At 42.0% G+C, this 25694-nt stretch overlaps 3 protein-coding genes across 4 annotated transcripts in view; 2 read left to right on the forward strand and 1 right to left on the reverse strand.

Annotated features, from left to right (window-relative positions):
• LOC118413469 (inaD-like protein) overlaps positions 1 to 5791 on the reverse strand; it is a 9011-nt gene extending 3220 nt beyond the window's left edge. Inside the window, exons 1-5 of one of the 2 annotated variants that reach the window (XM_035816873.1) lie at positions 5510 to 5791; positions 3097 to 3251; positions 2559 to 2661; positions 959 to 1135; positions 418 to 542 (exon numbers count right to left, since the gene is read on the reverse strand). In XM_035816873.1, the coding sequence (XP_035672766.1) occupies positions 418 to 542; positions 959 to 1121 (288 nt within the window). In that variant the 5' untranslated portion in view covers positions 1122 to 1135; positions 2559 to 2661; positions 3097 to 3251; positions 5510 to 5791. Of the gene's footprint in view, positions 1 to 417; positions 543 to 958; positions 1136 to 2558; positions 2662 to 3096; positions 3252 to 3698; positions 3944 to 5509 lie in introns of those variants that run through there. The other variant, XM_035816874.1, reaches the window with a different exon arrangement.
• A 2872-nt stretch (positions 5792 to 8663) lies between these two features.
• LOC118414380 (catechol 1,2-dioxygenase-like) lies at positions 8664 to 11160 on the forward strand. The gene is made up of 5 exons (XM_035818400.1): positions 8664 to 8805; positions 8989 to 9104; positions 9619 to 9689; positions 10173 to 10298; positions 10829 to 11160. The coding sequence occupies exons 1-5, from the start codon at positions 8712 to 8714 to the stop codon at positions 11049 to 11051; spliced, it is 630 nt and encodes a 209-aa protein (XP_035674293.1). The 5' UTR covers positions 8664 to 8711; the 3' UTR covers positions 11052 to 11160.
• A 321-nt stretch (positions 11161 to 11481) lies between these two features.
• The window catches only part of LOC118413553 (polycystic kidney disease and receptor for egg jelly-related protein-like), a 26973-nt gene continuing 12760 nt past the window's right edge, over positions 11482 to 25694 (forward strand). The window contains exons 1-25 of the mRNA XM_035817079.1: positions 11482 to 11795; positions 12074 to 12196; positions 12447 to 12584; positions 12740 to 12928; positions 13173 to 13351; positions 13598 to 13682; positions 13871 to 14005; positions 15351 to 15500; positions 16000 to 16140; positions 16375 to 16497; positions 16662 to 16786; positions 17180 to 17840; positions 18282 to 18391; positions 18506 to 18620; positions 18859 to 18979; positions 19138 to 19264; positions 19526 to 19651; positions 20043 to 20706; positions 20935 to 21081; positions 21297 to 21383; positions 21668 to 21785; positions 22227 to 22477; positions 22740 to 22961; positions 23443 to 23588; positions 23994 to 24170. Of these exons, the coding sequence (XP_035672972.1) occupies positions 11699 to 11795; positions 12074 to 12196; positions 12447 to 12584; positions 12740 to 12928; positions 13173 to 13351; positions 13598 to 13682; positions 13871 to 14005; positions 15351 to 15500; positions 16000 to 16140; positions 16375 to 16497; positions 16662 to 16786; positions 17180 to 17840; positions 18282 to 18391; positions 18506 to 18620; positions 18859 to 18979; positions 19138 to 19264; positions 19526 to 19651; positions 20043 to 20706; positions 20935 to 21081; positions 21297 to 21383; positions 21668 to 21785; positions 22227 to 22477; positions 22740 to 22961; positions 23443 to 23588; positions 23994 to 24170 (4557 nt within the window). The 5' untranslated portion in view covers positions 11482 to 11698. The remainder of the gene's footprint in view (positions 11796 to 12073; positions 12197 to 12446; positions 12585 to 12739; positions 12929 to 13172; positions 13352 to 13597; positions 13683 to 13870; positions 14006 to 15350; positions 15501 to 15999; positions 16141 to 16374; positions 16498 to 16661; positions 16787 to 17179; positions 17841 to 18281; positions 18392 to 18505; positions 18621 to 18858; positions 18980 to 19137; positions 19265 to 19525; positions 19652 to 20042; positions 20707 to 20934; positions 21082 to 21296; positions 21384 to 21667; positions 21786 to 22226; positions 22478 to 22739; positions 22962 to 23442; positions 23589 to 23993; positions 24171 to 25694) is intronic.

Here is a 25694-nt window from a genome sequence, read left to right on the forward strand (position 1 = left end):
CCTTTGCACTGCAATGATACCTGAGATGCCATTGACATCATCATCGCTCATGATGGACATCCAAGTAAACCTTTGTTGTATACAACCTTAGTGTTCTTCCTCAGGAGTAGCCTCAACTACTTTAAATGTTGTAATAATGATGCACTGGCTTAGCTCATAATGATCATGAACGTTCTGTAGCTACATGAAACACTTAACAACAAGGTGTGCAGAATTGCTATCCATTTGATATCATCTGCGGCTTCTGCGCCATGTTAGATTACAGCATATGTGTGTAAAACACAGGAAGATGCCGTTGCTTAATCAAGTTGTCCACCAACTTGGCTAGGGACATTCAAATAATGAATATTATGACGTCTATATAAAGTCTGATTGTATGCACAATGTGAAGGCTACTGAAAGTTAAGGATGCTGCACCTGTCTATCAAGTGATATCGTGTCCTCATCAGCCCCACAGTACCAGTCATTGTCAAAGCTGTTTTGGTGGTCTATTCTTTGTTGCTTTGGTTCAGGTTGTTCAGGCATTCTGGACTCTGCATCATCTGCAATGGCATAATATACTGTAAATGCATTTAAGTTCACAGGGATTTGATTTTCGCGGTGGTTTTAATTTCGCAGAAGCACCATGCACTGTAGTCTCGTACTGCCAAGGAAAATGTTTGAGGTGGTTTTAAGTTTGCGGTGAAGCGAAAAACCCGAACATTAAACCACCGCGAAAGTTTCTGCATTCACAGTTTATCAGGAAAGTCAATACAATGCAACCCACATTCATACTTCTAATTAATTAGTTTAGTTTTACCTTCTGCATATACCCTCTGGGTGAATGGCATTCTTTATGGCTTTTCTTACCAAATGTTCTCTGTTACATTCTTTATGGCTTTTTTTATCAAATGGTCTCTGTTACTAGTGTTAGAACATAGTTAGACAAATGTATCAATGTAGGCAACAAGCAAACAACCTGAGATATGGGAAGGCTCATGTGTTCTGCAGTTCCCTGAACATCTACAGGGTGCGTTGCTGGGAACATTGTCCTCCAGGTTCCTGAGGAAGGGGGGTGGCCTACAGTGGGGGCTGGGGGAGGAGGCTGTGGAAGGGAAGTCCAGGCTACTGAAACCTGTCATGCACCAGGGCTATCCTGAAATAGGTAGAGGCAAATAACAAACTTTTACTAAACAATGGCACCAAATTGTACACTATTGATCCACTGGCACAGTAGAACTGGCTTGTCTACACGTAATGGTAACGTTATCAACATTTTGGGGCAATGTCACTTCAAAGTCTTCATGATACTGAAGCTGTTACATAACATTACATAACTATTTGTGACATGCAACACACTACCTGGGAACCAGACTTTTAGCCAGGCCCAGCAGAGAATCTACTTGGCAGCCAAGGCTTCCTGAGGACCTTAGATAAGCACTACTGCAGGTGTCATACAGGGAGAGTTTGTCGGCCACACATTTAGTTTCAGTACACTTAGTTAGGCCCTGTTGATTTGATTATATGGATGACATCCTCCGGGAACTCCAAAACTGATGCGAGCGAGCGAATAAAAAAAAAGTTTGGCCAAAAAAAAAAGTTGCCTTCAGTATGAAATCAAAGTGGCCAGGAAGGTTGAACATAGGACTAAACACACATAGTATGGTATACCAACAGTTAGGTGTAGGGACCAGAACATCATACGGGTGCAAAACATTTTTTTCTTCTTGGACCAATCCGAAAAAAACAGACCTGGAAAAAAAAACAGAGGAACAGGTTTCGCCAATTACAAAATGGACACACTATGTCAGCAGCCATTTGGGGTCTAACCGGGGGGCCAAGAAGACAACAAGAGCAAAGTCAAGTAGAGTTTATAGTCAATTGCACCAAGTTTCTACAGTCAAAGGTACAGAGACAGTTAGCCTTTATTACATGGAGATGGGATTTTAAAATGCAGTGGGAGTCCAATAATCCACCAAACAGATTCCTTTGTAGCAAAAGTGACCAATTACCATTGTTTTGAGTATTGCCAGTTCTCAAGTTTCCACAGACAATCAGGTCCAGGTTCATGTCTGGACCTGGAAATGATCCTCTGGACCTGAATTTTCTGTACTGGTACCTCCCCCAACCAACAATAGATTTTTTTCTTTCTGTCCTTTCACATCTTATTCTTTGACTTTAGATTTATTTTGGCATTCTATGGCATTAGTTATCTGTTTTCTGATACTTTTTTTTCAATCTACGGAATATTTGTGCTCATTTTACAGCTGCTTTGCACAATTAATTGTGTGGTCGAAAACTTTTTTTTTTGGAAATGGCCGAAAATTGGTGCGAGTGCGGATGTCATCCATATAATCAAATCAACGTGGCCTTAGCAGTACTTAAAAGTGTAACAGACCATTGAAGGCATGGTACCATGCCAAGCTCTACTCAGGTGTTACATTTTTAGCATACAGCAAATCTGCTGTAACCATGTTTTTTGTAGAATTTCATGTAGATGCTGGTAACTTTCAAAGACAAGTTGTCTATGAAAATTCTTGGGACATTTTGACAAGTTATTGAGTGATAATTTGTCTGACCAGGAGGAGTACTGGAGAAGCTGTAGTCCTGGTCTGTACTGCTGTCTGCACCAATCAGGGCCACCTGAGCACTGTCACTCCAGTCCAGGGAGAACTCCAGGGTCTGGGGTGAGAACCAGGTAGGGGATGAAAGACAGCTTATTCCAAAACATGATGAATGGCTGGACATGGAGGTCACCACCATAAAAATGTAGAGAAAGTATTGCAGATAAAACTATAGAGTTAACGCTAGTTCACCTTTATCCACGGAGTAACCAATATCTGTTGTATTTAAAAACGGTATGTAAGGATACTAAGTCGACGGACGGTGGATTCAAACTGCAACATTTTGAAACATTCCAATAGAAACCACGTGCCATCCGTCGACCAGATGTCCCTAAATACCGTTTTTGAAATACAACGCATATAGGTTACCCCGTGGATAAAGGTGAAGTAACGTTATCACTTAAAAATCAATAAACAAAAAGCAAGCATTCAATATACTTATGTAGTACTGTTGTATATTTCATGTGCTACAATAAAGAAGCAACTGACGCACCTGTACATATTGTTGACAGATGTCAATGATAGCATAGAAGAGCCTGCTCTTCATCATCCGTAGTGCACATCTCAGCACACATCTGTGGATGGTGTCCTCAGGATCAGTCAGGGATTTCATCACAGACTGGAGGGCCTGGACCGCTCGGTCTATATCTGCCAGGGAGTTTACAACAAGATTCCATAGAACATAGCCTGGATGCCAGACTGTTTCCAGGGCCTATACAGCCCAACTCACCAGCTCTAGGGCCAACATGCCACCAAGGACATCCTACAGCATCCTACCCTGGGCCCCCTCCCCAAGTTAGACCCTGATAGATATTATAGAGATCGAGCCAGGGTTTGGTATCCAGGCTAAGTAGAACAGAGATCATTCAGCCATACCCAGAAACTTTGACATGGATGTGACTAAGCTAAGATATCAAATTGTTACTGCCCATAACGCATATTGTAGGATATATGGAAAAGGTCATTATATATACCAGCTAGTTTCATCACAAAAGACACGAAATACATCTTCAACTATGATTTTAAGTGACAGTGGCAGATGTTGGAATTATAAGGTCTATATTATTCCGAGATGTGGCATTGCACAGGGCTTACCTGTTAAACCCTTTTCTCCCAATGCACGTTTTCTTTTATCATTCTAATATATAGACATGTGTATCACTTTAACATGCAAAATCAATCAATCAAATCAAATCAAAATTCCTCGTTTTAAAACTCTTATAAGACAGGCTAGGAGACTAATGAGGAAAAAATCCATTAACACCATGAGATTGAAAGCCAGTAAGGGACGATCCGTTGTGAACCATGTTCCCCTACTCTCCTGTCTAATCAGGGCTCCCCCATACCATTGGTGGTTAGTCCCTACTGACATGTAATCCCACAGAGCAGCTGTATCCTGTCCACAGTTTACATGGATTAACAGGGGGACCCATTGTTATAAACAGAGATTCTGTTGGCAAGGAAGTTAGTTACCATGTACAGGGCTCTTGTAGTTCAAGTTTTGCTGTCAGATATGTACTTAATCAACCATATCAACTCATTGAGGCCAATACAATATTTCCAGTAATTAAGTGCCCTTCAAGTGGTTGAAACCACTTCAGTTGAAGTTAATGATGTGTGAAATAGAAATGTGTCCCTCCCCATACCAGGTAATCCCTAGCATAACATGACATGTCCCATGTGGTAACTTCATCTTCTGTGGCACAGGAGGGGAGATTCTTTAATTGGGCTATTCCATTTTCAAAGATGGGGAGGGACCATTAGACCAATTGGTCAGGCAGACAATAGTTTAAGATTTTTTGTTGTTTCTTGAGAGTTAAACCATTTTATATCTTATTCCACTGAGCATTCATTCATTCAAAACAGTCTAGGGCAGTAAACATGATACTGTCTTATTTGAGGAAAGTTGCCACAAGTTGTGCAAATCTATTTTGGAAAAATACTACAGATAATGGATACATAGATCTTGAACTTTGACTTAATGAACCTTGTGCACTTAATGCAGCTGATACTAGTCTAATTCCTTTGGTTTCATGAACAGTTTAGTAACATCACCAAGGACTTGGAATGCCAGAAAAGTTCCTACAAGTGAACATGAGCCCAAATAATGCAGACATCTGGAAAGTATGAGTCAGCAAGGGAGGCATGGAGGGAGGGTGCATGGAATGGACTCCTGGTGAGGTCTGGAATTCACTCAGTCAAGGTCGGGACATTATAGGTCAGGTTCAACTGATTAAAAACAAATCTAAGTGTGCAACAGGGACCTAGCTCCACCATGTTTTGATATAAAATGCACTTGTTGATAAATTTGATGGTTCCTGTAAGTGTTTCCTGCAGTTTTCATGATTTACTTTCATGAACTTTGTATACCTGTGTATAATGAAGGTCAGTTAACAAATTTAAGGGTCAACAGGTAACGGTTCTGTACAGATCTACCTATTTGAAAGTTGGGTGTCCCACAGAGATTCTTATCCTGTCATCTGTTTACATCTCTTTTATCTCAGTGCTACTGTCAGGGGTAGGCTGGTTTATAATTACTGTTTCACCAAAGATAAAGAATGTTACGGAAACAGCTACCTTACGACTGAAAACGATTTGAATTGAACGTAACCACTGTAACATAGCAAGAAACAATCGATATATACTGGAAGCATGGATTTTAAGAGTTTTAGAGCAACTTACTTAGACAATGTGCATCGATTAAAAAATTGACCGGTTACTCGGGTAAGGGTGAGAATGGCTTATGTAGATTTGACGTCTCCTGAAGTCTACCAGAAAATAATTCTATGGGAAGTATAGAACTCTCGGGAAAATCTATTCTATACAAGTATATATTATTGTAATAAAAAAACAGAGAGCGTAACGTTATATGATGAACAAAGACATTGAATCCGATTTGTCCTCACCTTCCTTAATGATCATCACGTCACCGTCACCAGAGTAAACCTGTAGTTCCCTTGATCATGTCTCTTCGTTCTCCAAGTGCGACTAAACTAAGGTCGCTGCTTTCTCAGGGTTCCAAACATTTGGACTTGCGTCTTCCATACCCACGCTGGTTGCCATCTTGGAAAGTCTTTGACCCCAAACGGGGTTACAGACGCGAGATTCTTATCTTGCTGGAATCTTTAGTCATCGCAGGCTGGTGTAGAGGCTGGTGGGGCGGTTTGAACGGATGCCAGGCGTAGGGAATTCATGGAAGGGACTGTGAGGAACTCTACTCTAGTAATACAGGGGTGGACCACTTGATATCTGAGAGCAGTTAAGATGACTTCAACTTTCCTTCGAATGAAACAACAAAGAACATGCCGAGATTAGTGGCATTTTCGTTGTTCTCTGTTTCTTGAAAAGTTCATGACAGTCATGTGGTGTTTTCCAATGATCTTGTTCAAATGTGAACATCTGTGAATCTCTCTACACCCAATCGACGTCACAACACGTTTGTTAACTACACCGTCAGTTTCCAAAATGCTCTCTAAGATGACCTAATGACAGGGTAGTATCTTCAAAGGGTATTCATTTGCGCTTCAACGTCTCCTATTTTGTGATGTGGGAAAGCATTCCTCTTCTTCAGTTGCTAAAACAAACTACACGTCGTATGTTCCGAAAAGACAACGTTGTCTCCTATTTGGCATGGTCAGTTTTGCGGCGCTTGAACAACACTGAACCTTCATAGATAAATATATATTTCAAATCTAGGTACCATGAAAGTCTGCTACATGACAAATAGCCTTATTAAATCGCGCCTATTAAATGATCGGTCATCTGTGGAAGGGAATCGCTACGGTTACAACCCCTTACAAGTAGTTTGTGTCAGCATAGTTATCAGTAGCGCATGTTTTTTTACCTCCATGAAATGTCATGGAATGGAGGTTATATTTTCTGTTATGTGTCTCTGTCTGTGTAGATGATTACCCAAGAACGGCTGGATGGATTGGTTTCATACTTGTTGTGTTGGTGGGGTGTGATGAAAGCTCGAATCGATGAGATTTTGGGAGCCGTATCTGTCGTTATAGTCGATGTAATAATATCAGAAATCACCCCTATATTTGAGATATATTGGTACAGGCATCGTGCTTTATGTGTTTGTTAATGGGCGTAGCTCCAAGCAGATGGTGAGGTGACAGCTGTTTGGGGAACCCCGAGTTTTTTTGATATGATAATCAGTTTTATTTATGTCTGCTTAGGATATCATGGAGATGTGAAGCGTAAGTATAATTGTAAGAAGTTGAGGTACATTTAACGATAATGCTTAACAGGTATGGATATCTCACATACTGTACTGCTGATTTGAGTGACATAGGGATTAAAATGCCATTAGGTCCTCTCATCTGGGTTGGGTGTCAGAAGTTTTATGGGCGATACAGATGTTCTGATTTTGTTATGATAAGGGACAGTTGTTAGTTGTCTCTTTCGTAGCCAATGGTACTTGTTTTTTAGCAGACGGGGTTGGCGCCAAGTATTCATCTTACAGTTGGTGTAGGGCTGTCAGAGGAAAGTGTGCATCTCGTTTTTGTACCGTGTGAACAGCTGATGTTATGACATATTGGTGGAAAATCAAATCACCATCTGACTAAAGTTGGCCACATCCCTTCTTCTTTCTGAGTTTCCCAACTTCCTCCCACCACACAGCTCTGAGGCACATAGTCGAATCTCAATAATGCTGACAACCTTAGACATTTTAAATGCCAAACATCAAGCTTAAGGAACACCACGCTACCGTATGCCGTCGACCTCTTAAACGCACATTACACAATTAAGTGACACATTTTGATAATTACTAATCAGATGGAAATCCTCTGTGTCATTAAATAAATACACCACTACTTTCCCATAACATTTATATCATATAACCATTACTCTCAAATACAACCGACTATATACATACATACCATCCACAAAAAAGCAATAAATATTTCATGGAGGTATGAGGTCCCCGAACTCTAGTTATATATATAAAAAAAAACAGCCAGTGACTCAGCAGTATTACATGTGATCAATACACCAAACATCTTACATAAGAGCAGATGTCTTTTTCTCACCCAGGTGTATACCAGACTCCGAACCCGTAACAAGGTGTACTGGTCACACCGTCAACGCAAACAGGAACCCCCGGGGTCTTTATCGGTAAGGTGGCCTTGGCAGTATTAATTTGTCCAACTTATAAGTTTGACCAGGCACGAATGGTAGCTATGTAGCACTAATATCAAACAATAGTGACAATACAATAGGTGCAATTTATTGTTTGTTTGTTTGTTTATTTCGATCTATTTATTCTGTATAAACTTTTATGTGAAAAAGATTGAGAGGCAACGTTACGTTGTATCAAATAAACATAATATAATCATAGGACATAAGAATTTTCTCTTACACAACCAGATTTTTTCTCACCTGCTGACGTTTCGATGTCTGTCAGACATCTTCCTCAGAGCTTCTAACTGGAGTTCTGCTTCTTGCCGCTATATTTAGCCGATGTAGGTGGCGCTTTAGCGGCAAGAACACTGTCCCAAACGTGGCTGAGCTTGTACCCCCCTTCGTCCCGGTTCATCACTGGGGTGGACTTTCTTATCCAGACTGCTTCTTTAATCCAGCGGATCTTCTTGTTGTCTTCTCTATCTATAACTCTTGCCCCCTCCCAGTCAATAACACAGTTCTTTCTAGCAACGTGGTCCGTGACCGCGGATTTCTTGTCTTCTCTTTGTGCTACTCTTTTCTGGGCTCTAGTGTATTTTGTGGTGTTCAAGTTGTCAGCCTCTTTCTTGTGTTCCTCAAGTCTGGTCCCAAAGGTCCTCCCCGTTTCACCTATGTACACTTCATCGCAGTTCTTACACGGGAGCCGGTAAACACAGTCAGTTTTGGCTAGGTCTGGTTGCTTGTCTTTCGGATGCACTAGCAAACTTCTCAAATTTTCGGAAATAATATAATCAGTAGGGTACCACCGCTCATGGGTTCTGTGTTGTTTGCACGAGATAAGAGTGTGCGAATAACATACGCCTGTTTCTAAATATAAAACAACAAACAAAGGCACCGCACCTGTCCCGGTCACATATTTAAGGACACGAGTCCGAACTTTCTACATTGTCGCTGTCCTATCTTCAGTCCTGGGGAAAGATGTCTGCGCGGCTTTTCTCCCTGCTCTTCTTGGTTGGCACATCTTGTGCCCAGTTCGTGCCCGGTACAGACACTGGGAATGGACTTCAGAATGGTAAAATCTGGAGTTTACAAGTGGCTCTAGGGAGGGGCCGATATGCCCTGAAAAGCGAGAGGTTGTGTTGGGACCAGGATTGTCACTTAGATAAACGTGCTGTATCTATTTTGCAACAAAAGCCTGCATGTCGTTATATTTACAACTCTACTAAGGTCTGCATTACGTTCTTCACCTGCACAGGTTGTTCAGTAACCCCCGCGGATACGCTCGGTCCGTACTACGTGCCCAACTCACCTGTATCCCGCACCATGTGCCTCGGGACGTCTGACGACGACTACATGTTCGTCAAGGGAACGGTAAGGGCGACATCAAACTTTGATGATGCCAGGGTCACATTTTCATACCGGTGCCGACCGGGCAGTTTGCGGGAACGAAAAATGAAAATGTATGTAAAGAAATATACACAAATTGCGGCAATTTGTGCTAAAACTATACTTTTCTTACCGTATGTATGTGGCTTGGCTAATGTATGTACTGGCCGGCCGACTCCTCTAACGTACTATTGACTCTATTTATCCAATTTAAACAATTAGACCACCAATCCACGAAGCCTGGTAGAGGCTAGGGTGGTTTGGGGACTTTCTAAATCCATTCAATCATAAATTTCGTCCCATCACACCGTCAAGTTCGTATCACCACACACCATGCCAGAATCATAATGCGCTTTGTTGAAACTAAATATACTAGTTATTCCTTTACAGTCTAACAGAACGAGAAGAACTAAATGCCACAAATGACAAATCTTATACCCTTCTTCTTGTCTAACAATGTATTTTTTTGCATTTTCACCTCGACACTATGCGCCGTCAGGTGTATGACGTAAACTGCCATCCTGTGCACGGCGCAAACGTTGAGGTGTGGCAGGCAGACAAGACAGGACTGTAAGGCATCTTATATCACGCATGCGACCTGTTACTCCATTTCACAAGTTGAACCGTTTAACAACGACGACTCCTAAAGCAAAACAAAAACGTTCATACAAATATATACTGCGCAGTCCGTAAATAACTTCATCAGGTTGGCAATTATTCATATAGTAAGGTTCTTTAGGCACAACCAAGGAGTACTTAATACTTCCAACAGAGACGAGGGGGGATACAAGCTGAGTCCCGTTTGGGGCGGCATTCTTGTTGCTGCAGCGCCACCTACATCGACTATAAGTAGCAGAAAGAAGTATCTACACTGATGATGGTGTCTGATAGACACCGAAACGTTGGAAGTAAGTACTCCTTGGTTGTGCCTAAAGAACCTTACTATATATGCATTGTGCAGTGTTGGATTAAAGGGTACCACGCAAACCTTCTCTACACCTGCTTGATGTATGATTAAATATCAGTTATTATTCTTTCCGGGGCATGTTAAAGGTACTATGACGACCGTTGCCGTGTGCAGTTCACTGCGGACCAGCAGGGCAAGTATAGCTTCGTCACCACTGTGCCGGGGAAGTACCTGCTGGGTTACTATTACCGCCCCGCACACATCCACTACCGGTGAGCATGTATCCGTCAAGCATCTGAAGGATCATGCCTTACAGCCCAAACTAATGTGGCTAGACGTCGACACTAGGAGTAGGAGATCAAGCCTTACAGCCCAAACTAATGTGGCTAGACGTCGACACTAGGAGTAGGAGATCAAGCCTTACAGCCCAAACTAATGTGGCTAGACGTCGACACTAGGAGTAGGAGATAAAACGCATAGCAACTCAATGCAGTTGTCGTTACGGTCACAACTACATTCAATTTGCCTTAAATTAATCCTTGAAGAAAATTTGGCGAATGCATCAAAATTTGCCTTTTTTGTACTTAACATTGGCTGCTTATTGCGGAAAATATTCCCGTCAGGCATATAATGTAATTTAGTCGCAAGTATTTTTTGAAAGTAGTGGGCGGTTCTAGGAATATTTAACGTTAGATTTTAGCGAACAGTTTAGCATGTGTAAACATGTGAGATTGTGTGTATGAAACTTTATATGTTCAATGTAATCCTTTGAAATGTACTGTTTGTATGTATGTAATTCCAGCGTGACCGCGCCAGGCTACCGTGAGATCATCACCCAGCTGTACTTCTCACACGACGACTCGCTAGGTGCGAATGACCCGTGCGGGTCGGCATGCAACTCCGGAAGCGCCGAGCTTATCATGGACATCCGGGCTCCGACCGCTGATGACTTGGTGCAGATCGCCCAACTGGTGACCTTTCCCATCAGCAAGGTCGTGGAGTTCAACCCCGTCATGAGCCACTAATAACCACGTCACCGTCAATACACATTACTACGCTAAAACCACTGTTACAATCCGTGACTCTCTGGTAACGTTACACAACTGAAACTGTGATTAAAACAGTTGAAGCTAATTCATTAGTACGAGTTCTACTTATTCTGATGCTACACTCTTTTGTCCCTGTAGGATAAGAATCTTTTTGGGGATCATATGGGGCTTGGTGAGATACATCAGGAAGGCCTAGGTTTCTTTTGAGACAGAATGAAGAGGTAACGTCAGAGTCAAGATATCCAACGTAACGTAACGTTACCATAATAACGTTACAGATATGTGTCGATTAATTAGGAACTCGGGTTACCATATTTTGACATGAAATAAAGTCCAAATAAGAACATCAAATACCAGCAGCAGCTATGCATGCGCGCTGACATTGCGCAAGTGCTTGTCTGTCCTTGGTGCTGATGACGTGTTCAGAACAACCGAACGTTTCGAACACATCGAACGCATCGAACAAGAACGTCTGTTCCAGGTTCGAATATTCGAATGTTCATATCTCAATCAAGTTTGCCCTTCGATCGTGTCTACTTCACTTGTTGACGAAGGAAAACGTCTTTTGATTTCTAGAGATGTCATTTAGGAGCTTCCTTTACCTCTACAGCCATCACTCGTAGATGTACAAGACAGATATGTGGTCTTGGCGGGAATCCATGTTTCAAAGACTCCTCCTGGCCACCATCTTAATGCTGCAGTTACACGTCGCTTTTTCTGGTGAGTGCTCCGAAGCCAAGGTTATGCTAGTATCATGTGAAGTTGACACGTCACGGCGGGATGGGATTAGAAAGGGAATTAGCATTTACTTTCCTGCTACATGTACCTTTAAAAAAACTCGGGATTCCTCAGTAACAGACTGTCATAAGACCGCATTTGCATATCTTACGTCCGTTTTTAAGGACAGTTTGAAGGTATTTTTTTTCTTTTTGTCTACCTTACCTTCAAACATAATCGACCTCCAACCCTTCTATTCATGATGATGTTTTCCACATTAGACGTCGACGAGTGTGCAGCCGGAACTGATAACTGCGCACAAGTGTGCGAGAACACAGATGGAGGTTTCAACTGTTCCTGTTGGCCAGGGTTCACGCTTCAGGACAACGGGCAGTACTGCGATGGTAGGGATCACTCAACCATTTGCTGTATCAACTTTAAATGTTTTGTTTCGCTTGTTTGTAGGGTACTTTGGTTACATAACAATCATATTCCTCGCTTCTTGACATTTCTTTTCAAGAAACTTAACAGAAAGTAGAATAAAGAAAGAAAGCAAGTAACGTTGAATACCTTGAAATGGTTACATCTGTGTTAGCAGTATGGTATACTAGCACACAGACACACAGAAATAACCATATTCTGTCTCGTGGTCAGGCCCAAAGATAGACTTGTACATGGAGCTGCAGTGGCAAGCAATGGGGTACTATTGGGTCCCTTCGATGTACTGCAGACCTGAGATGGACGGTTTGACCCCTATAGACGGTTACCACATCGGACTTGAATTAGACACAGGTCAGTTAGTTCGTGCGAACTACTTCAACTTGTTCATGGACATCGTCTAATATGTTACGTTCACTACGTCGATTGAGGATTTTATTTTTCGAGACAGAAAAGAGTAAGGAAAAGGAGCCATCTAAATGTCTTGTCTCCGGATACTCACTATGCAGGTTATGGCACCAGCATCAGCTACCTGACATACGGAACGCAATACAAGACTAAAGTAAATGCTGATGGGGTACCGTACGGTATTGAATTCCACCGTGACGCCGGCAGCTTTCGCACTAACGCCTATTCCTGTAAAACTACCCGTAATGGGCTAACACGGAAAGTCATCGGTATAGCTATGTTGGATGAAGGTAAGTATCGAAAGAAATCATGTTCAATGCTGGAATGGCATGATTCTCGTGACTTCCATGCAGTTGCTCTCGTTGCGTATAAGATTTTAACAATTGTACAATGAAGCCGCGTGGTGCTGATGCATGAAGTCTTTCTATATTTTATAACCACCATTTGTTGATATGAACGGTTCACGCAAGCACATGACTGTACATTTCTATCTACCTCCCAGTTGGCCCTATTTTTCCTTCTTTTCACACACAGCATACTATAGACCCAAGGGGTTTACTGTTACTGTGAATATCAACGAAAGTGCCACCCTTGAGATGTTCTTGGCGAACGCGCTTCCTGGCGGCCATGACGGTTCTACAGAATGGAAGAAGGATGGCACAGTTTTACCGGAAGTCGACAATGATTGCACACTCACCATCGCCAATGTCCAGGTCATTATAAGATACTAATTAAAAAAAGCCATCATTTTTAGTGGTGATTTGCAAGAAGAGGTTAAAGCAATGCTTCAGGAAACATCTAAAATGGCGTTTACGCAAAATAAGAGTGGATATCAAGAAAACGCTTGTTCAGAATTTTTATTATTGGCCTCATTTTCAATAGATATTATTGTGAATCAATCTGCTGGTCGAAGATTGAATGGTTTGAGCAGCTATCTATTTTGCGGTTTCTTTTTATAGATGTCGGATGAAGGTTTGTACGAGTGCTACCCGACGGGCAGGTACAGTGAAAGCAAACAGGGCATCGTAAGGCTCATCGTTAGAGGTAACTTATTTGTTCTTGATTTACATGAAAAGGAAATCTGAGACTAGTGCCGTGGTTAGAGTATATGGCAACAGAATCACCGACATTGACGGAGAAGGAATGACAAAGTTCCCATAAACGTACACGTAGATCGTATGTGCACAAAAATTAGTTTTGCCTCGCATTGAACTTTCTGCCCTGTTTGTTAGAGTGCCCGGAGGGGAAGTGGGGACCTCCAGATTGCACAGGGGACTGTGTCGAGTGCCACTGGCAAGGGGTTTGTGATGACGAGACCGGACAATGCATCTGTTTTCCAGGATACGGCGGACTACACTGCGACATACGTAACTATATAGAATTTCGGTTGTTGACAATCATAAATAAACACGCACGAACACACACACACACACACACACACACACACGCACACACACATGCACACACACACACACACACAAAGAGATAGAGAGACAGACACACACACATGCACAAAGCGCAATTCTTAACGGGTGGTATTAGATAGTATATGACGTCCACATATTTTAGAACATCTCCATTTATCATAGTTAACCTGTAATCGATATAACACTGCAAAAGTTGATATTCTATTGAAGCTTGAATATTTCAAATTCACAAGCAAGACGATGTTGTCATCCATATGCGGCTCGTTCTCATTTAAATGTCAAAAATGCTGTCGCCTGACTTTACGCCTTGATATGGAGCAAATTATAGACAACATCACTGGTTCCTTCATTTTCCACAACCTCTAATGTTTTACAAAAGATGAACCACAACATTCGTATTGGTTGGTGGCTTAGAAGATTATTATAGCCACGGTGGGATTTCACCCCCTAAAAATGGCTGTTGCCTGAGAAGAAACGAAGAATTCAAATAGTAGCCAAAAAATGTAACAATATTAATTCAGTTCCCAGAATGATTGTTCGGTAGGTGAAACCAGCTAACCAGGCCCTCTGACCGCCCTCTCACTACTGTCACTGATCTTGGAGGCTGTGTGAGGTGGTTTATGCCTGTTGCCAAATTCGGTAACAAACGTTACCACCACGAGTACGATGGTTGCCACGGCTATATTATCCACGTATAAGACAAGAAATGACCGTTTTTGTGACGCTGTACAGTTTTTCTGGCTTTCTAAAGAAACATGAAAGGGTTGTTGACTGTCATTTGTATCCCACCTTGCTTAACAAAATGTTGTACAGAAATGACTGTAACAAACGTTACCATTGTTCGATGCTGTCTAAGCTTTCTATTTGACCTGCTTTAAAAACCTTCCCACTTTTTAAATGTTCCTAGGGATGTCCACTTTACCTAGATAATGTAGTCAATAAGGCAAGTCCTTTCGAAGAAAACAGGGTAAAGTCTACTATTGTAACAAACGTTACCGGTAACGTTTGTTACCTGCCCTGTAATGCATTACCAATGGGACCAGAAATAATAAGTTGCCATTTTTTGGCTATGCTTTAAAGAGGAATTTTCCTAAACAACCACGTAGTTTTCACTGAAATTAAAGCCGATTTATTTTTCGACGAAAAAATGCTATTTTTTTTACAATTCAATGAGAACGAGTGATGTTCTTTCCATATGCGCTTCATGTTCATTCCATGTTACGTAATAGATTGACAAACGAGAATGTTAACAGCTCAGTGGAACACATCTTGTCTCCTGCCCCAGGTTGCCCCGACAATTACTACGGGGACTCCTGTATCGCCAAATGTAACGGTTTTTGCTTTTATAAGCCGATCTGTGGTCCGGATCCGTTAGGATGTAGATGCTACACTGGTTTCACTCATCCAAGTGATAGCTTCAATCCATGTTTCTCTAGTAAGTCCTTCTTTCGTAGCACTGCAAATGTTATTCAATGGAACTGATTGTTGAACGTAAAAGGTCATATGCTGAAAAAAGAAAATATATCAAAAGTGATACAACATCTTTATGTTGTTGTTGTTGTTTGTTTACCATGGCCCATACAGAAGTACAATATGTACGTTTAAAAACAATGATCTATTAAAATTTTAAAAAAATCTACACAGTATCTGATGGCCTCAGCTGATAAGCCATCATCAAGCCATCCATGATGCCATGTTATAAGACTAAGTGAGTTAAATTGTGCGGTGGCTTTAAATCATCATGTTAACGTTTGAGAGGCCTGTTTACTTTTCCTTCCTGGTTCCGTAACATCATATTTGCCCGTTTACACACGTAGTACGGCTATTCTTCTGTGAACATTGCTCAACTAAGTAGCAGAAAATATCGTGGCAGCTAATTTAGGCTTCCATGAAGAAAAACAACAACTAATATCAATAATGTCATGTTATTGTAGAATGTAATGCTGGTACATACGGCCCTGACTGTCTGTACACGTGTCGCTGCGCACTGGGGGACCTGTACTGTAGCTTCAAGGACGGCAAGTGTAGCAGTGGTGGCTGTGAAGCCGGTTGGGAGGGGACATCATGTCATATAGGTACAGCAAACCCGTATTGCATGTTAAACCCCACTTATACAGTGTAAAAATGTGATATACACGCACATATACTATGGCTGTGTACATATGCCGTTTATGGATACTTGATAAAGGTCTAAACACCGATCAATCCTTAGCTGTCTAGGCTAAGCTGTCAGCGTCAATGTGAAAATCATATGATAATAATTTGATAAATTTATATACTATACATGTGTTTGTGCTGTGTACTCCTAGACATAGACGAGTGCAACGTGGGGACACACAACTGCGAGCAGATTTGCAACAACAATCCTGGAAGCTTCACGTGCTCCTGCAACGAGGGGTACAGGTTGTCCAGCAATGGATGGGACTGCGTAGGTACAACAGCCAATCATGCAAACCTAATCCATATAATTGACATATATATCATACTTAAGAGGCCATAAATGTCCATTGAAGGGATTTGTTTTCGTTAGATTTCGAACATATACTTTTGTTGCAATTATTACGTGACACTATATCTTACGTCTCCTCTATATCAGGTATCCTGACATCCCTCACCATTGCGGCAACCCAAACCCAACATGGCGGAATATCAGTCACATCTGATGATGCACAAAATGGCTACCTTGCTACAGACCATGTCATCACCCTCGTGGTTTTGCAAGTAATTACCGACTCGTATTATATTGCGTAATTTTATTTTCTCATAAAAGAATTGAAAATTACCTTTGATGTGCGATATTTTCTGTTGGTAATAAGTTTAATGATATGCATAAACACTTGTTACTAATCTTATGCCGTTGCATATGCATTGAATGGAATGGTGGTTTAAACAATCTGACAAAGAAATTTGACTATGTGTTGCCCTTATTCTGATAGAGGGCATAACGTAACTTTGATAAAGGTAGAATATGCACAGTGTTAATGATAAGATGCGATGTAGACGATGTACACCCGTTTATAAAACTTCTAGGCCGTTCGAGTAATAATGGCAACGTATTGGCAGCTGGCAAAAAAAAAACCCTCTCTAATCCTCTAAATTCTTGCCGAATTCTAGGTTACAGGAGACATAGAGTCTACTTCGTGGACTTTAGATGGCGTCACCATGCCGAATGCCTTCATGTTACCAGAAGGAGTTTACAGCATCACGGGCAACGCTACCAACGAATATTCCAATCAGACGAGGCAGCTGACAGTCACTGTTGTAGAGTGCATCCACGGGGTACACATTTTTCACGTGGGAACAGAGAGTCAGTTACCAGACAATGTGTCCCCACCGACCGGTTACGCCGTGTGTCAGCATCCCGTCAGGTTCCTCGTCCTCGTCAAACAGGTCGGTTTCAACGCCTCTTACACCGTCAGCATCGGCGACAGCATCGGCTTCGAGATTCCAACTCTCGTCAGTTACAGCCAAGCGGGTAACATGACTCTCTACGAACATCTTGTGCCTTACAACCTGTCAGACTATCAACTCTACACCTTTACACACACGTTTCAGGACAAGGAGATATCCAATGTAACAGTCAGGGGAACGAACGTGGTGTCAGATTCAGTTTCGTCTGTACTTATGACAGCACAGTATCCTGTAACGAGTATCCATATTCCTGAGTCTGGCTTTTCGACGTATCCAGATCCTCTGGTCTTAGACATCTCCTTGCTGGACGCCCAATTGCCAACAGATCTGTACTACAACGTGTCTTACGGCGATGGAACCAGTGGTAAGGGTTGCACAGGTTTTAAAGATTCATTTTTGCATTATAACTTTCTCCGCTTGTTGACCCACACTGCTTATCATTTGCAGGGGAAGGACCCCTACTCATTTCGATAAGTGTGATGGCTTAATTTCTTCAAAGCGCTCAAGACATGGCTTTACTTAATCAAAACACGAAGCCTGCAGTTTTACGTCCTATCCCAGAGGACGTCCATAACCAAAGCTGGGTATTCATATTTACCTGAGTCGAGCGTGGATAGTGCAAAGTCACTTTCCCAAGGACGCAAAAGCGGGACCTACTGTGGATTCGAACCCAGAACCTTAAGATTCTAAGTTAACAACCCTAACCACAATATGCCACCTCCTTCTAATTCTTCAACAGTGACTAAACCAACTAGCCCTTTTGCAAATGGTGTTTCCTTCATTTGTTTTATTTTTTGATTAACAGACACAGAGGTGTATGTCGGCGATGTGTACAGTCCCAGTCATCCCAGGTTTGCAGTGATTCACTTGTTCATACCCGGATCCTACGTGTCTTACATCACGGTATACAATCAGGTACGTGATTAACATTGTACAGAAATGGGTTTACAAGGCGTTTATCATAATGTCGCATATACTCCTTAACATAACCTTATGATTGGCTTTTTACATCACGCGTTTCTTCTTCAGGTCAGCTCGATAAATGGAACCGTATACGTGACGCAGGATTTCCTGTTCTTGTACATGAATATCACGGCGTATTCGAAGTTTTCTCAAGTAGAAAACGGGCAGGTGCTGTATCAAGGTGAGCATTAGTAATGCCATTACCTTACGGAAATCAGCACATCATACAAGCGAAGTTGACTCGAACACATATTGTTACTGGTGCTGCAACAACACATGCCTTTCTACAGAAAAAATAAAATATCAGAATGGTCTACTATTATGTAAGATTTCCAAACACATTGTCTTCAGTCTCAATAGATCGCGTGTCATGAATAACGTAAACAATAGCCAACTGATTTTGAATGTCTGTATTCCAGGAGTATACAGAGAAGGACAGGGACCTTATGAAAGCATATTTCCAGGACTTCCCCTTCTCATGCCAGTGGAGTTTGAGTACGAAGTTCCACATGGGACGATGGACGACGTGCTTGAATCTTCGTAAGGCGTCATTTTATACAATATTTTACATCTGAGCACAGTTTATCTTTAGAATATCCCGAAATTGTTGTTTCTTACTTTTAAGAAACATTATCAGAATATGGCTTATGTGTGGGCAGAGAGGATCAGGTTTTTTGGTAATGTTTTCCTTTTCCCAGATGGTATGTGGACGACGTGTTGATACCGGACATCATGAACCTGTCATACACGTTCAACCAGCTTGGCACATTTTTTGTGGATGCTGTTGCCGTCAACCAATATGCTTACATGGCTGGAGAATTCCAGGTGCGATAAGCTTTTCGTACTTTTTAAATCATTGACATCGTCTCGAGTATGCCGAAAAACAATGAATGAGTCAGACCTAGCAAATATAAAGGAGAGGAATATTTAATAATTACGAAAAGCTGTACCTGAGTGTATGTAGTAAATGACGTGATTACCACATCTGACCCAAAAGCAAGGTTTTCATGGCAATATTTTTTTACAAAGCTGCGATAGATTCCTTTGTTCGGTATATAAGTTACCACATTTCTATTTCTCGTGCAGGTGGACATGTACGAAACAATAACGGACCTTTTCATCGCCAATAACGGACCGGTGTTCATCGGAGACCCCGTGTACTTTGGCGTGTTCGCCAAAACTCCGGGAACTGCTAGTACGTATGTGTTGCAGGTGAGCAAAACGATAGATCAATATGCAGGTGAGAAACGCGTCCATAATGATTTTAGCAGCTTTCTGGTATTTGTCAGCATTGCGTTAGTAGTGGGCAAGTCTATGAGTACTGGGTCTGTGCTTGGGAGAGCCGTTTATACCTAGTTAGTCTGTTTTGATATCCTGATTGACATAACAACGAATGTTTTGTGTCAATTGTAATTCAATACCTTCATTCCCATCCGCAGAACAGCCCATTTCAATTCTCACCGACTGTATCAACATTTGTGATGTGCATGTTTGGAAAGTTTGGAATTTCGCTTGAGTGACGCTATTTTAAATTTCAATTCATCCGGCTCTAAGTTATAACTACAGTTCCTTTTAGCAGTCTGACATCTGTATTTCCCCCTAGTTATTTGAGGGGGATCCGAACCCAGTCACCATTGATTCACCGATCAAGAACGAAACCCTGCTGTTAGAAGTTGAGCGAATATTCCAGGCGGTTAACTTTCCATTCAGCCTCTCGGAGATGCACATGACAGTTCACTCCTTCGTGTATCCCCACGCCGACACATACAGCGTCAGGCTCGACGCAAGCAACGTCATTTCTACCGGATTTTCCGAAACAACCGCGACCGTGCAGTTGATTCCTTGTTTCAAGCCAGTTGTCCACATAAACGATGGAGGAACTAGTTCACCTGCTCACCCAGCACCTTACAGAAGAGACCAAGACATCGACTTCATCGTCAGCATTCAACTCAATTGTCCAGGTGTCAAACAAAGGACATTTGAGTGGAAAGCCTACGAAATGACAGAGCTGCAAACGGTTCCGCAACCTGCCAACGAAATCCAGCTCAATGTGAACACGGCTAACGGGAGTAACCAGATCAATATACCGAAGCACACCGTTGGCTATGGGCGGTACATCCTGGCGTTTTATTTGACTGAGATAAAGCTGGAAATTCACGAAGGGCATGATACGGAACCAGAGATTAGTAACTCAGACTACACGTGGTTCGAGGTCGTGGAGAGTCCCATGGTTACAAGGATATCTGGCGGCTCATTGCTTTCCACAGGTGACATGTTTGTTTTTTCTCTACATACATACATACATACATACATACATACATACATACATACATACATACATACATAAATGTACATACAGATTATATTACGCAAGTAATCTCTAGCGGTGGTTGCCTGTCCAAGAAAGGTCAAATAAACGAAGTGAAGTTTGTGCGTAAAATGTAGATTGCACCATTTACGAAATGTACATCCGTGTGTTTGGGTTTCCTTCCAAGGATGGAATTCGACGTTCCATATAAACGCCTCCAGCTCGTACGACCCAGACGCCCCCGTGTCTGCCGCTACCAGCGGACTGACGTACAAATGGCAGTGCCGACATGAAAATGAGACCTTTCCTGATGACTCTGACGAGGAAACAACAGGTAATAGCTTGATCGGTCTTCCACTATATGTGGGTTTGTGTCAACAGTTTCTGTGGGAACGCTAGAGGAATTGCCGAGGGAAAAAGTGCTTCTGAACGTTCATGATTTGTTAATCTCAGGCTTCAGTTTTGTAAATCGAATGAAATATGTCCTTCAGTCTTTATAGAAGAGTATGCGGAGAGTGGTATTTTACTAAAACACCCATGTCAATATAGGAGGATGCCTGGGACTTATTGGAATGGTCTGGCCAGTGGAAGACAGCTCTGATCCAGTTCTAGTCGTTCCAGCGATGTCATTAGAGGGTAACTGCACACATCAACAGTTGTCGGAGCGATTAGAAATCGCCAAATCGAACAACAGCTAATGGTTTAAGCAAGGGACCTTATTCTGTAGTGTTAAATAGCAAACGTTTATATGAAATTAAACCTAAGATGTATCGTCTTGATCACTTTATTTCATGATAATGTTCTGCTAATCTAGTGAGAATCAATATCTTCTTTTAGATTAGTTTGAACTAAATTTAAGGTCATATGTTTATTTTGGCAGGGTAAGGCTATTCCATGACTGAATATCGCTGTAATTTCAGGTGGAAAATCCTACGTGTTCCGAGTTTCTATGACCAAGCCTGGCAGACCCTCGGGAAGTTTTGCAGAGAAGACCATCGTTGTTTTGCAAGGATATCCGCCTACTCTGGAAGGAATCTGGTGACTATCTATTCTTTACGTTTGAATAGCATGAGTTATCTTTTATCTTCTTCATAGCTTTTCCAGTAGGACGACGCTCTTGCTGCGCTCTCTCTGTGACCTTAGATTTGGCAGATCGCTTAACGAATTGTATAGAAAAAAAAACAATCTTTTTACACCTTGTGCGGTTTGTTGTCTTTTCAGTAAACGTTACCATTTTATATGATACATCCAGTATAAAATTGACGTATACACACCCCCGTTTTAGATCGCAGTGAGAGCGCAGCGCGATCGCCGTCCAGTGGAAAGGGGGCCTGAAGAAAACACAATCGGTATTTTGTAGTTAGGTTAGAGTTTGCACAGCCATTAAAACATTCACTACGGTCAGTACCAATCCACGCGGGTTGTTGGTAACAAAATAGAATATAAGATTTTCCACAACTTATTAACTTTCTGCCTCAGGTGTTTGCAGAACTGTGGACAGTACTTGAACCCGTCGGAGCGCCTGGTTATAAGCGGCAGGTGTATGGACTGTACCCCCGAGACCCGCCCCAGGTACCTGTGGAGCCTGGTACCGGAGCCAGGGAACAGTAAGCAGGGTGTAGACTGGGACACAGAAACACTCACGGGTAGAGAAAAGGCGTTTCTGTCGGTACAGGCAGAAACGTTCAAGGTCGCAGACGTAGCGGAAACATTCACCCTGCGAATCGATGGTGGGTATTTTGGATAATAAGGTATCAGTGATGATAAAAGGAAACAAAACAACTTTTTCATGTGTCTTAAACTGTTAAAAAACAGAGTATCTGTCGCCTACGCTCTAGGTATGTTTGTAACATAAGGACGCTTAATCGTGCATGCCCATGTAATTTGATTGTAATACCACTGCATTAAGCTGTACATCTTAAGAAAACTAAGAAGCTTGCGATGTCCGAGAGGGCAACGGGAATTCTGACAAAACTGCGTGCCTCTCCATAGTTTTCAGCTGGAGTGGAGCGTCTGCTTACGCACTTTACAGCTTCACCACCAACGCCCCTCCAACTCTGGGAACGTGTTCCGTCATTCCGGATTCTGGGACTGTGATGGAAACGCTGTTCCAGATCAAATGTTCCGGATTTACGGACGAAAACGTACCCCTGAAATACCGCTTCTTTGCCTTCATTGGGGAAGAGAAATCCGGAACCGGAGATGCGTCGCAAGGTAAGAAAGGATGTTAACTGTAACATTTTTGGCGCTTGCGTGGACATGTTTGTATTTTTTGTGAATAATGTCATGGAAAATTGTCAAAAAAGGAACTTCAATGTACTATAACCCTTGTCCTGCTGAAAATTTTGTTGCCAATTTACCAACCCCAAACCCCTGGGGGTGGTCAATCAATCAATCGTCATCATCATCATCATCGGTCGGCTGCGGCGCAGCTAGGTGGCGAATCTGCTTTGCGGTGATCTGATCATTGTAATCTCCTGGTCAATCAATCAGAGCAATGATACTTGACCTATTCCGTGCTGCTGCTGCAGTTTTACTTCCCCAACAATGTGGTTGGCTGCGGTATGCCACATTTAGGTGAGAAATGGCCCAAACCAATAAAGATACTGGTTCAACATACAGGTACTACATATATGCATCCCGTATGTATGCAGGATAAGGTGACCTAAGATGACCCTCCTTCTTCCCCTGACAGGCAGTATGGTTTATTACGGTATGGACAGCAAATCTCCGCCTATATACCTGCCACTTGGAGACAAGGACAAAAACTATCTGGTCACCATCGTCATCACAGTTTCTGACACCGAGGGGGCAAGCTCAAGGACAACTACAACGGTCCAGGTGAGTTGTACATGCGGTTAGATTGGTCTTGAGTCCTGCATTCAAAGAATTTGTCCTTATGGCAATCAGTATATACACACAAAAGTGTTGTGGGATATTGACACACACTTTAATAGTGGCATTATACGCTAAAACTCATTGACAAGCAAATGGATATGATTTTGGAAACGGTCAGACATTTCAGATAGCATCCACTATCTTTTGTCAGACACTGTCGAAAGATTTTAAATGCTATCTGAAACGTTTGAGAGTTTTCAAAATCATATCCAGTTTTTTGAGTAATTGCTTTTTGGCGAATCTTATTACTCAGATGTCTAACCTTCATCGTTAGTGGTATCATGTTTGATGCTGAAGAAAAGATGCCAAAAAAAGATTTAAAAAGTATGATTTGATCCCTATCTGTAGGTTAATGAGCCCGAGGAAATGGAGGACGCGGCGACTATGCTGGCTCACACGGACTCGGAGCTGAGTGGCCTGTTGGAGGCAGGAGACACGAGCGCCGCGGTGGAGATCGTCAACATGGTCACCTCCGTCATCAACACCAGGGAGGACGACGGCGCACAGGAGAAGGAGAAGAAGCAGGTGAAATGAAATACACAAGGCGTCTGTCTGTCTACCTAGCCATTGAACCAAGACCAAATCTTTTTGTAACTTGCCACAAATTGTATGATTATGTGCTCAACACAGAATTTCATTGTACAAACGGATCGTTTCTTACCATCGTGACTATTCGCCCCAAATGATTATTTCTCCATGTCCTATATACCTAAATCACCGAGGGAGAGAATTAGGACTTGCATTTCAACCTCCCATTACCCAATTAATTGTTTTTACTCGTTGTTGTGTTTGTTTTTATCTTTCTGTCTTTCTTCTCAATTAAATGCCATTTTCATTTTGTTTTAAAAGCGCTGCCAATATAAGTTGTTTCAACTTGAGTGGGCCACTATCTATATTTTCCTTATGTATATTTGTTTAAAAATAAAAATCAACTAGAGAGGCAACATTTTTGTGAAAATGCATAATGTTTCCCGGCGGTTTTAACGGTCACTAGTCGACCGCTAAATTTTCACTGTAGCAACTTTTTGATTTCGCGAATCCACCCCGTCACACGCCCCCCCCCCTCTTACCGCGGCACTGATTACTATTGCGGTAACGTTACATTCACAAGCAAGCTCTGTTTCTTTACCAAAAAATGCAGAACAAAAAAGTCCGAAATGCGGGGTTTGATGTTGTAGTCGTAAAACAAAAGTATTCTTATATCAAATGTATGTTTCAAAAGGAAAAAAAAGACAACTGATAAAAGTGTACCTCTTCGGATTCGAACCCGGGTCGATATAGCAACAAGAACCATGGTATCAATCATTAGATGCAAGAGCGTACCAAGCAGATATTCTGACGATTCGGCCACTTGGCGCATAACTATATTCGGTGGCTTTTAACAGGTATACAAATGTATTGCAACAGGTCCGTTCATAATTTCCAAGATTCCAATTTTCTGAAGATAAATGTTTTTGTGTGAAAAGTTAGTGATCTCGTTCGTTCCATAGCGGGCAACTTCTTTCTAGAGCGCCTGCTTGGTTTGCTTGAAGGCATGGCCGATTGGCTGACGCCCGAGATTTTCGCTGCTATAATGAAAACGATGCCGAGTTCCATTTTGTGTCCTGTGAGTTGATAGGTTCACTTCCGACGTATCCCCAAGAAAGTCAGATTTTAGCCAATCAAAAAGCTGGAAAGTTTAACGTAGACTGCATGTTAAATCTTCCATTTTTTGCCTTGCCGCCGGCAAGGCTTTACGCCAGCTTTCTTCCATGGTTCCATGGATGGACGGACCTGTTAACCCAGCCCTTCCAAAGCCCCTTCCAAAGGCCCTTCTTTCCTTGCCGAGTTTCATGGCTTAGTTAAACAATGGTACATTCCAGGCGAGTATTAATTATATATATAAAACGCTCTTCTAGACGCATGTTACTGTATGTGGTCCAGCGTAATAAATCTACGCTTTAACTCACCATGTTTATATAAAGATATATCACAAATTGCATCAGAAGGAACTTAGTTTTGTAATAAAAAATAATGCATATTCATTGTTGGGTCAAAAGTTTTACAAAA

The sequence above is a fragment of the Branchiostoma floridae genome, chromosome 4, assembly GCF_000003815.2.
Source record: "Branchiostoma floridae strain S238N-H82 chromosome 4, Bfl_VNyyK, whole genome shotgun sequence".
Classification (NCBI taxonomy): domain Eukaryota; kingdom Metazoa; phylum Chordata; class Leptocardii; order Amphioxiformes; family Branchiostomatidae; genus Branchiostoma; species Branchiostoma floridae.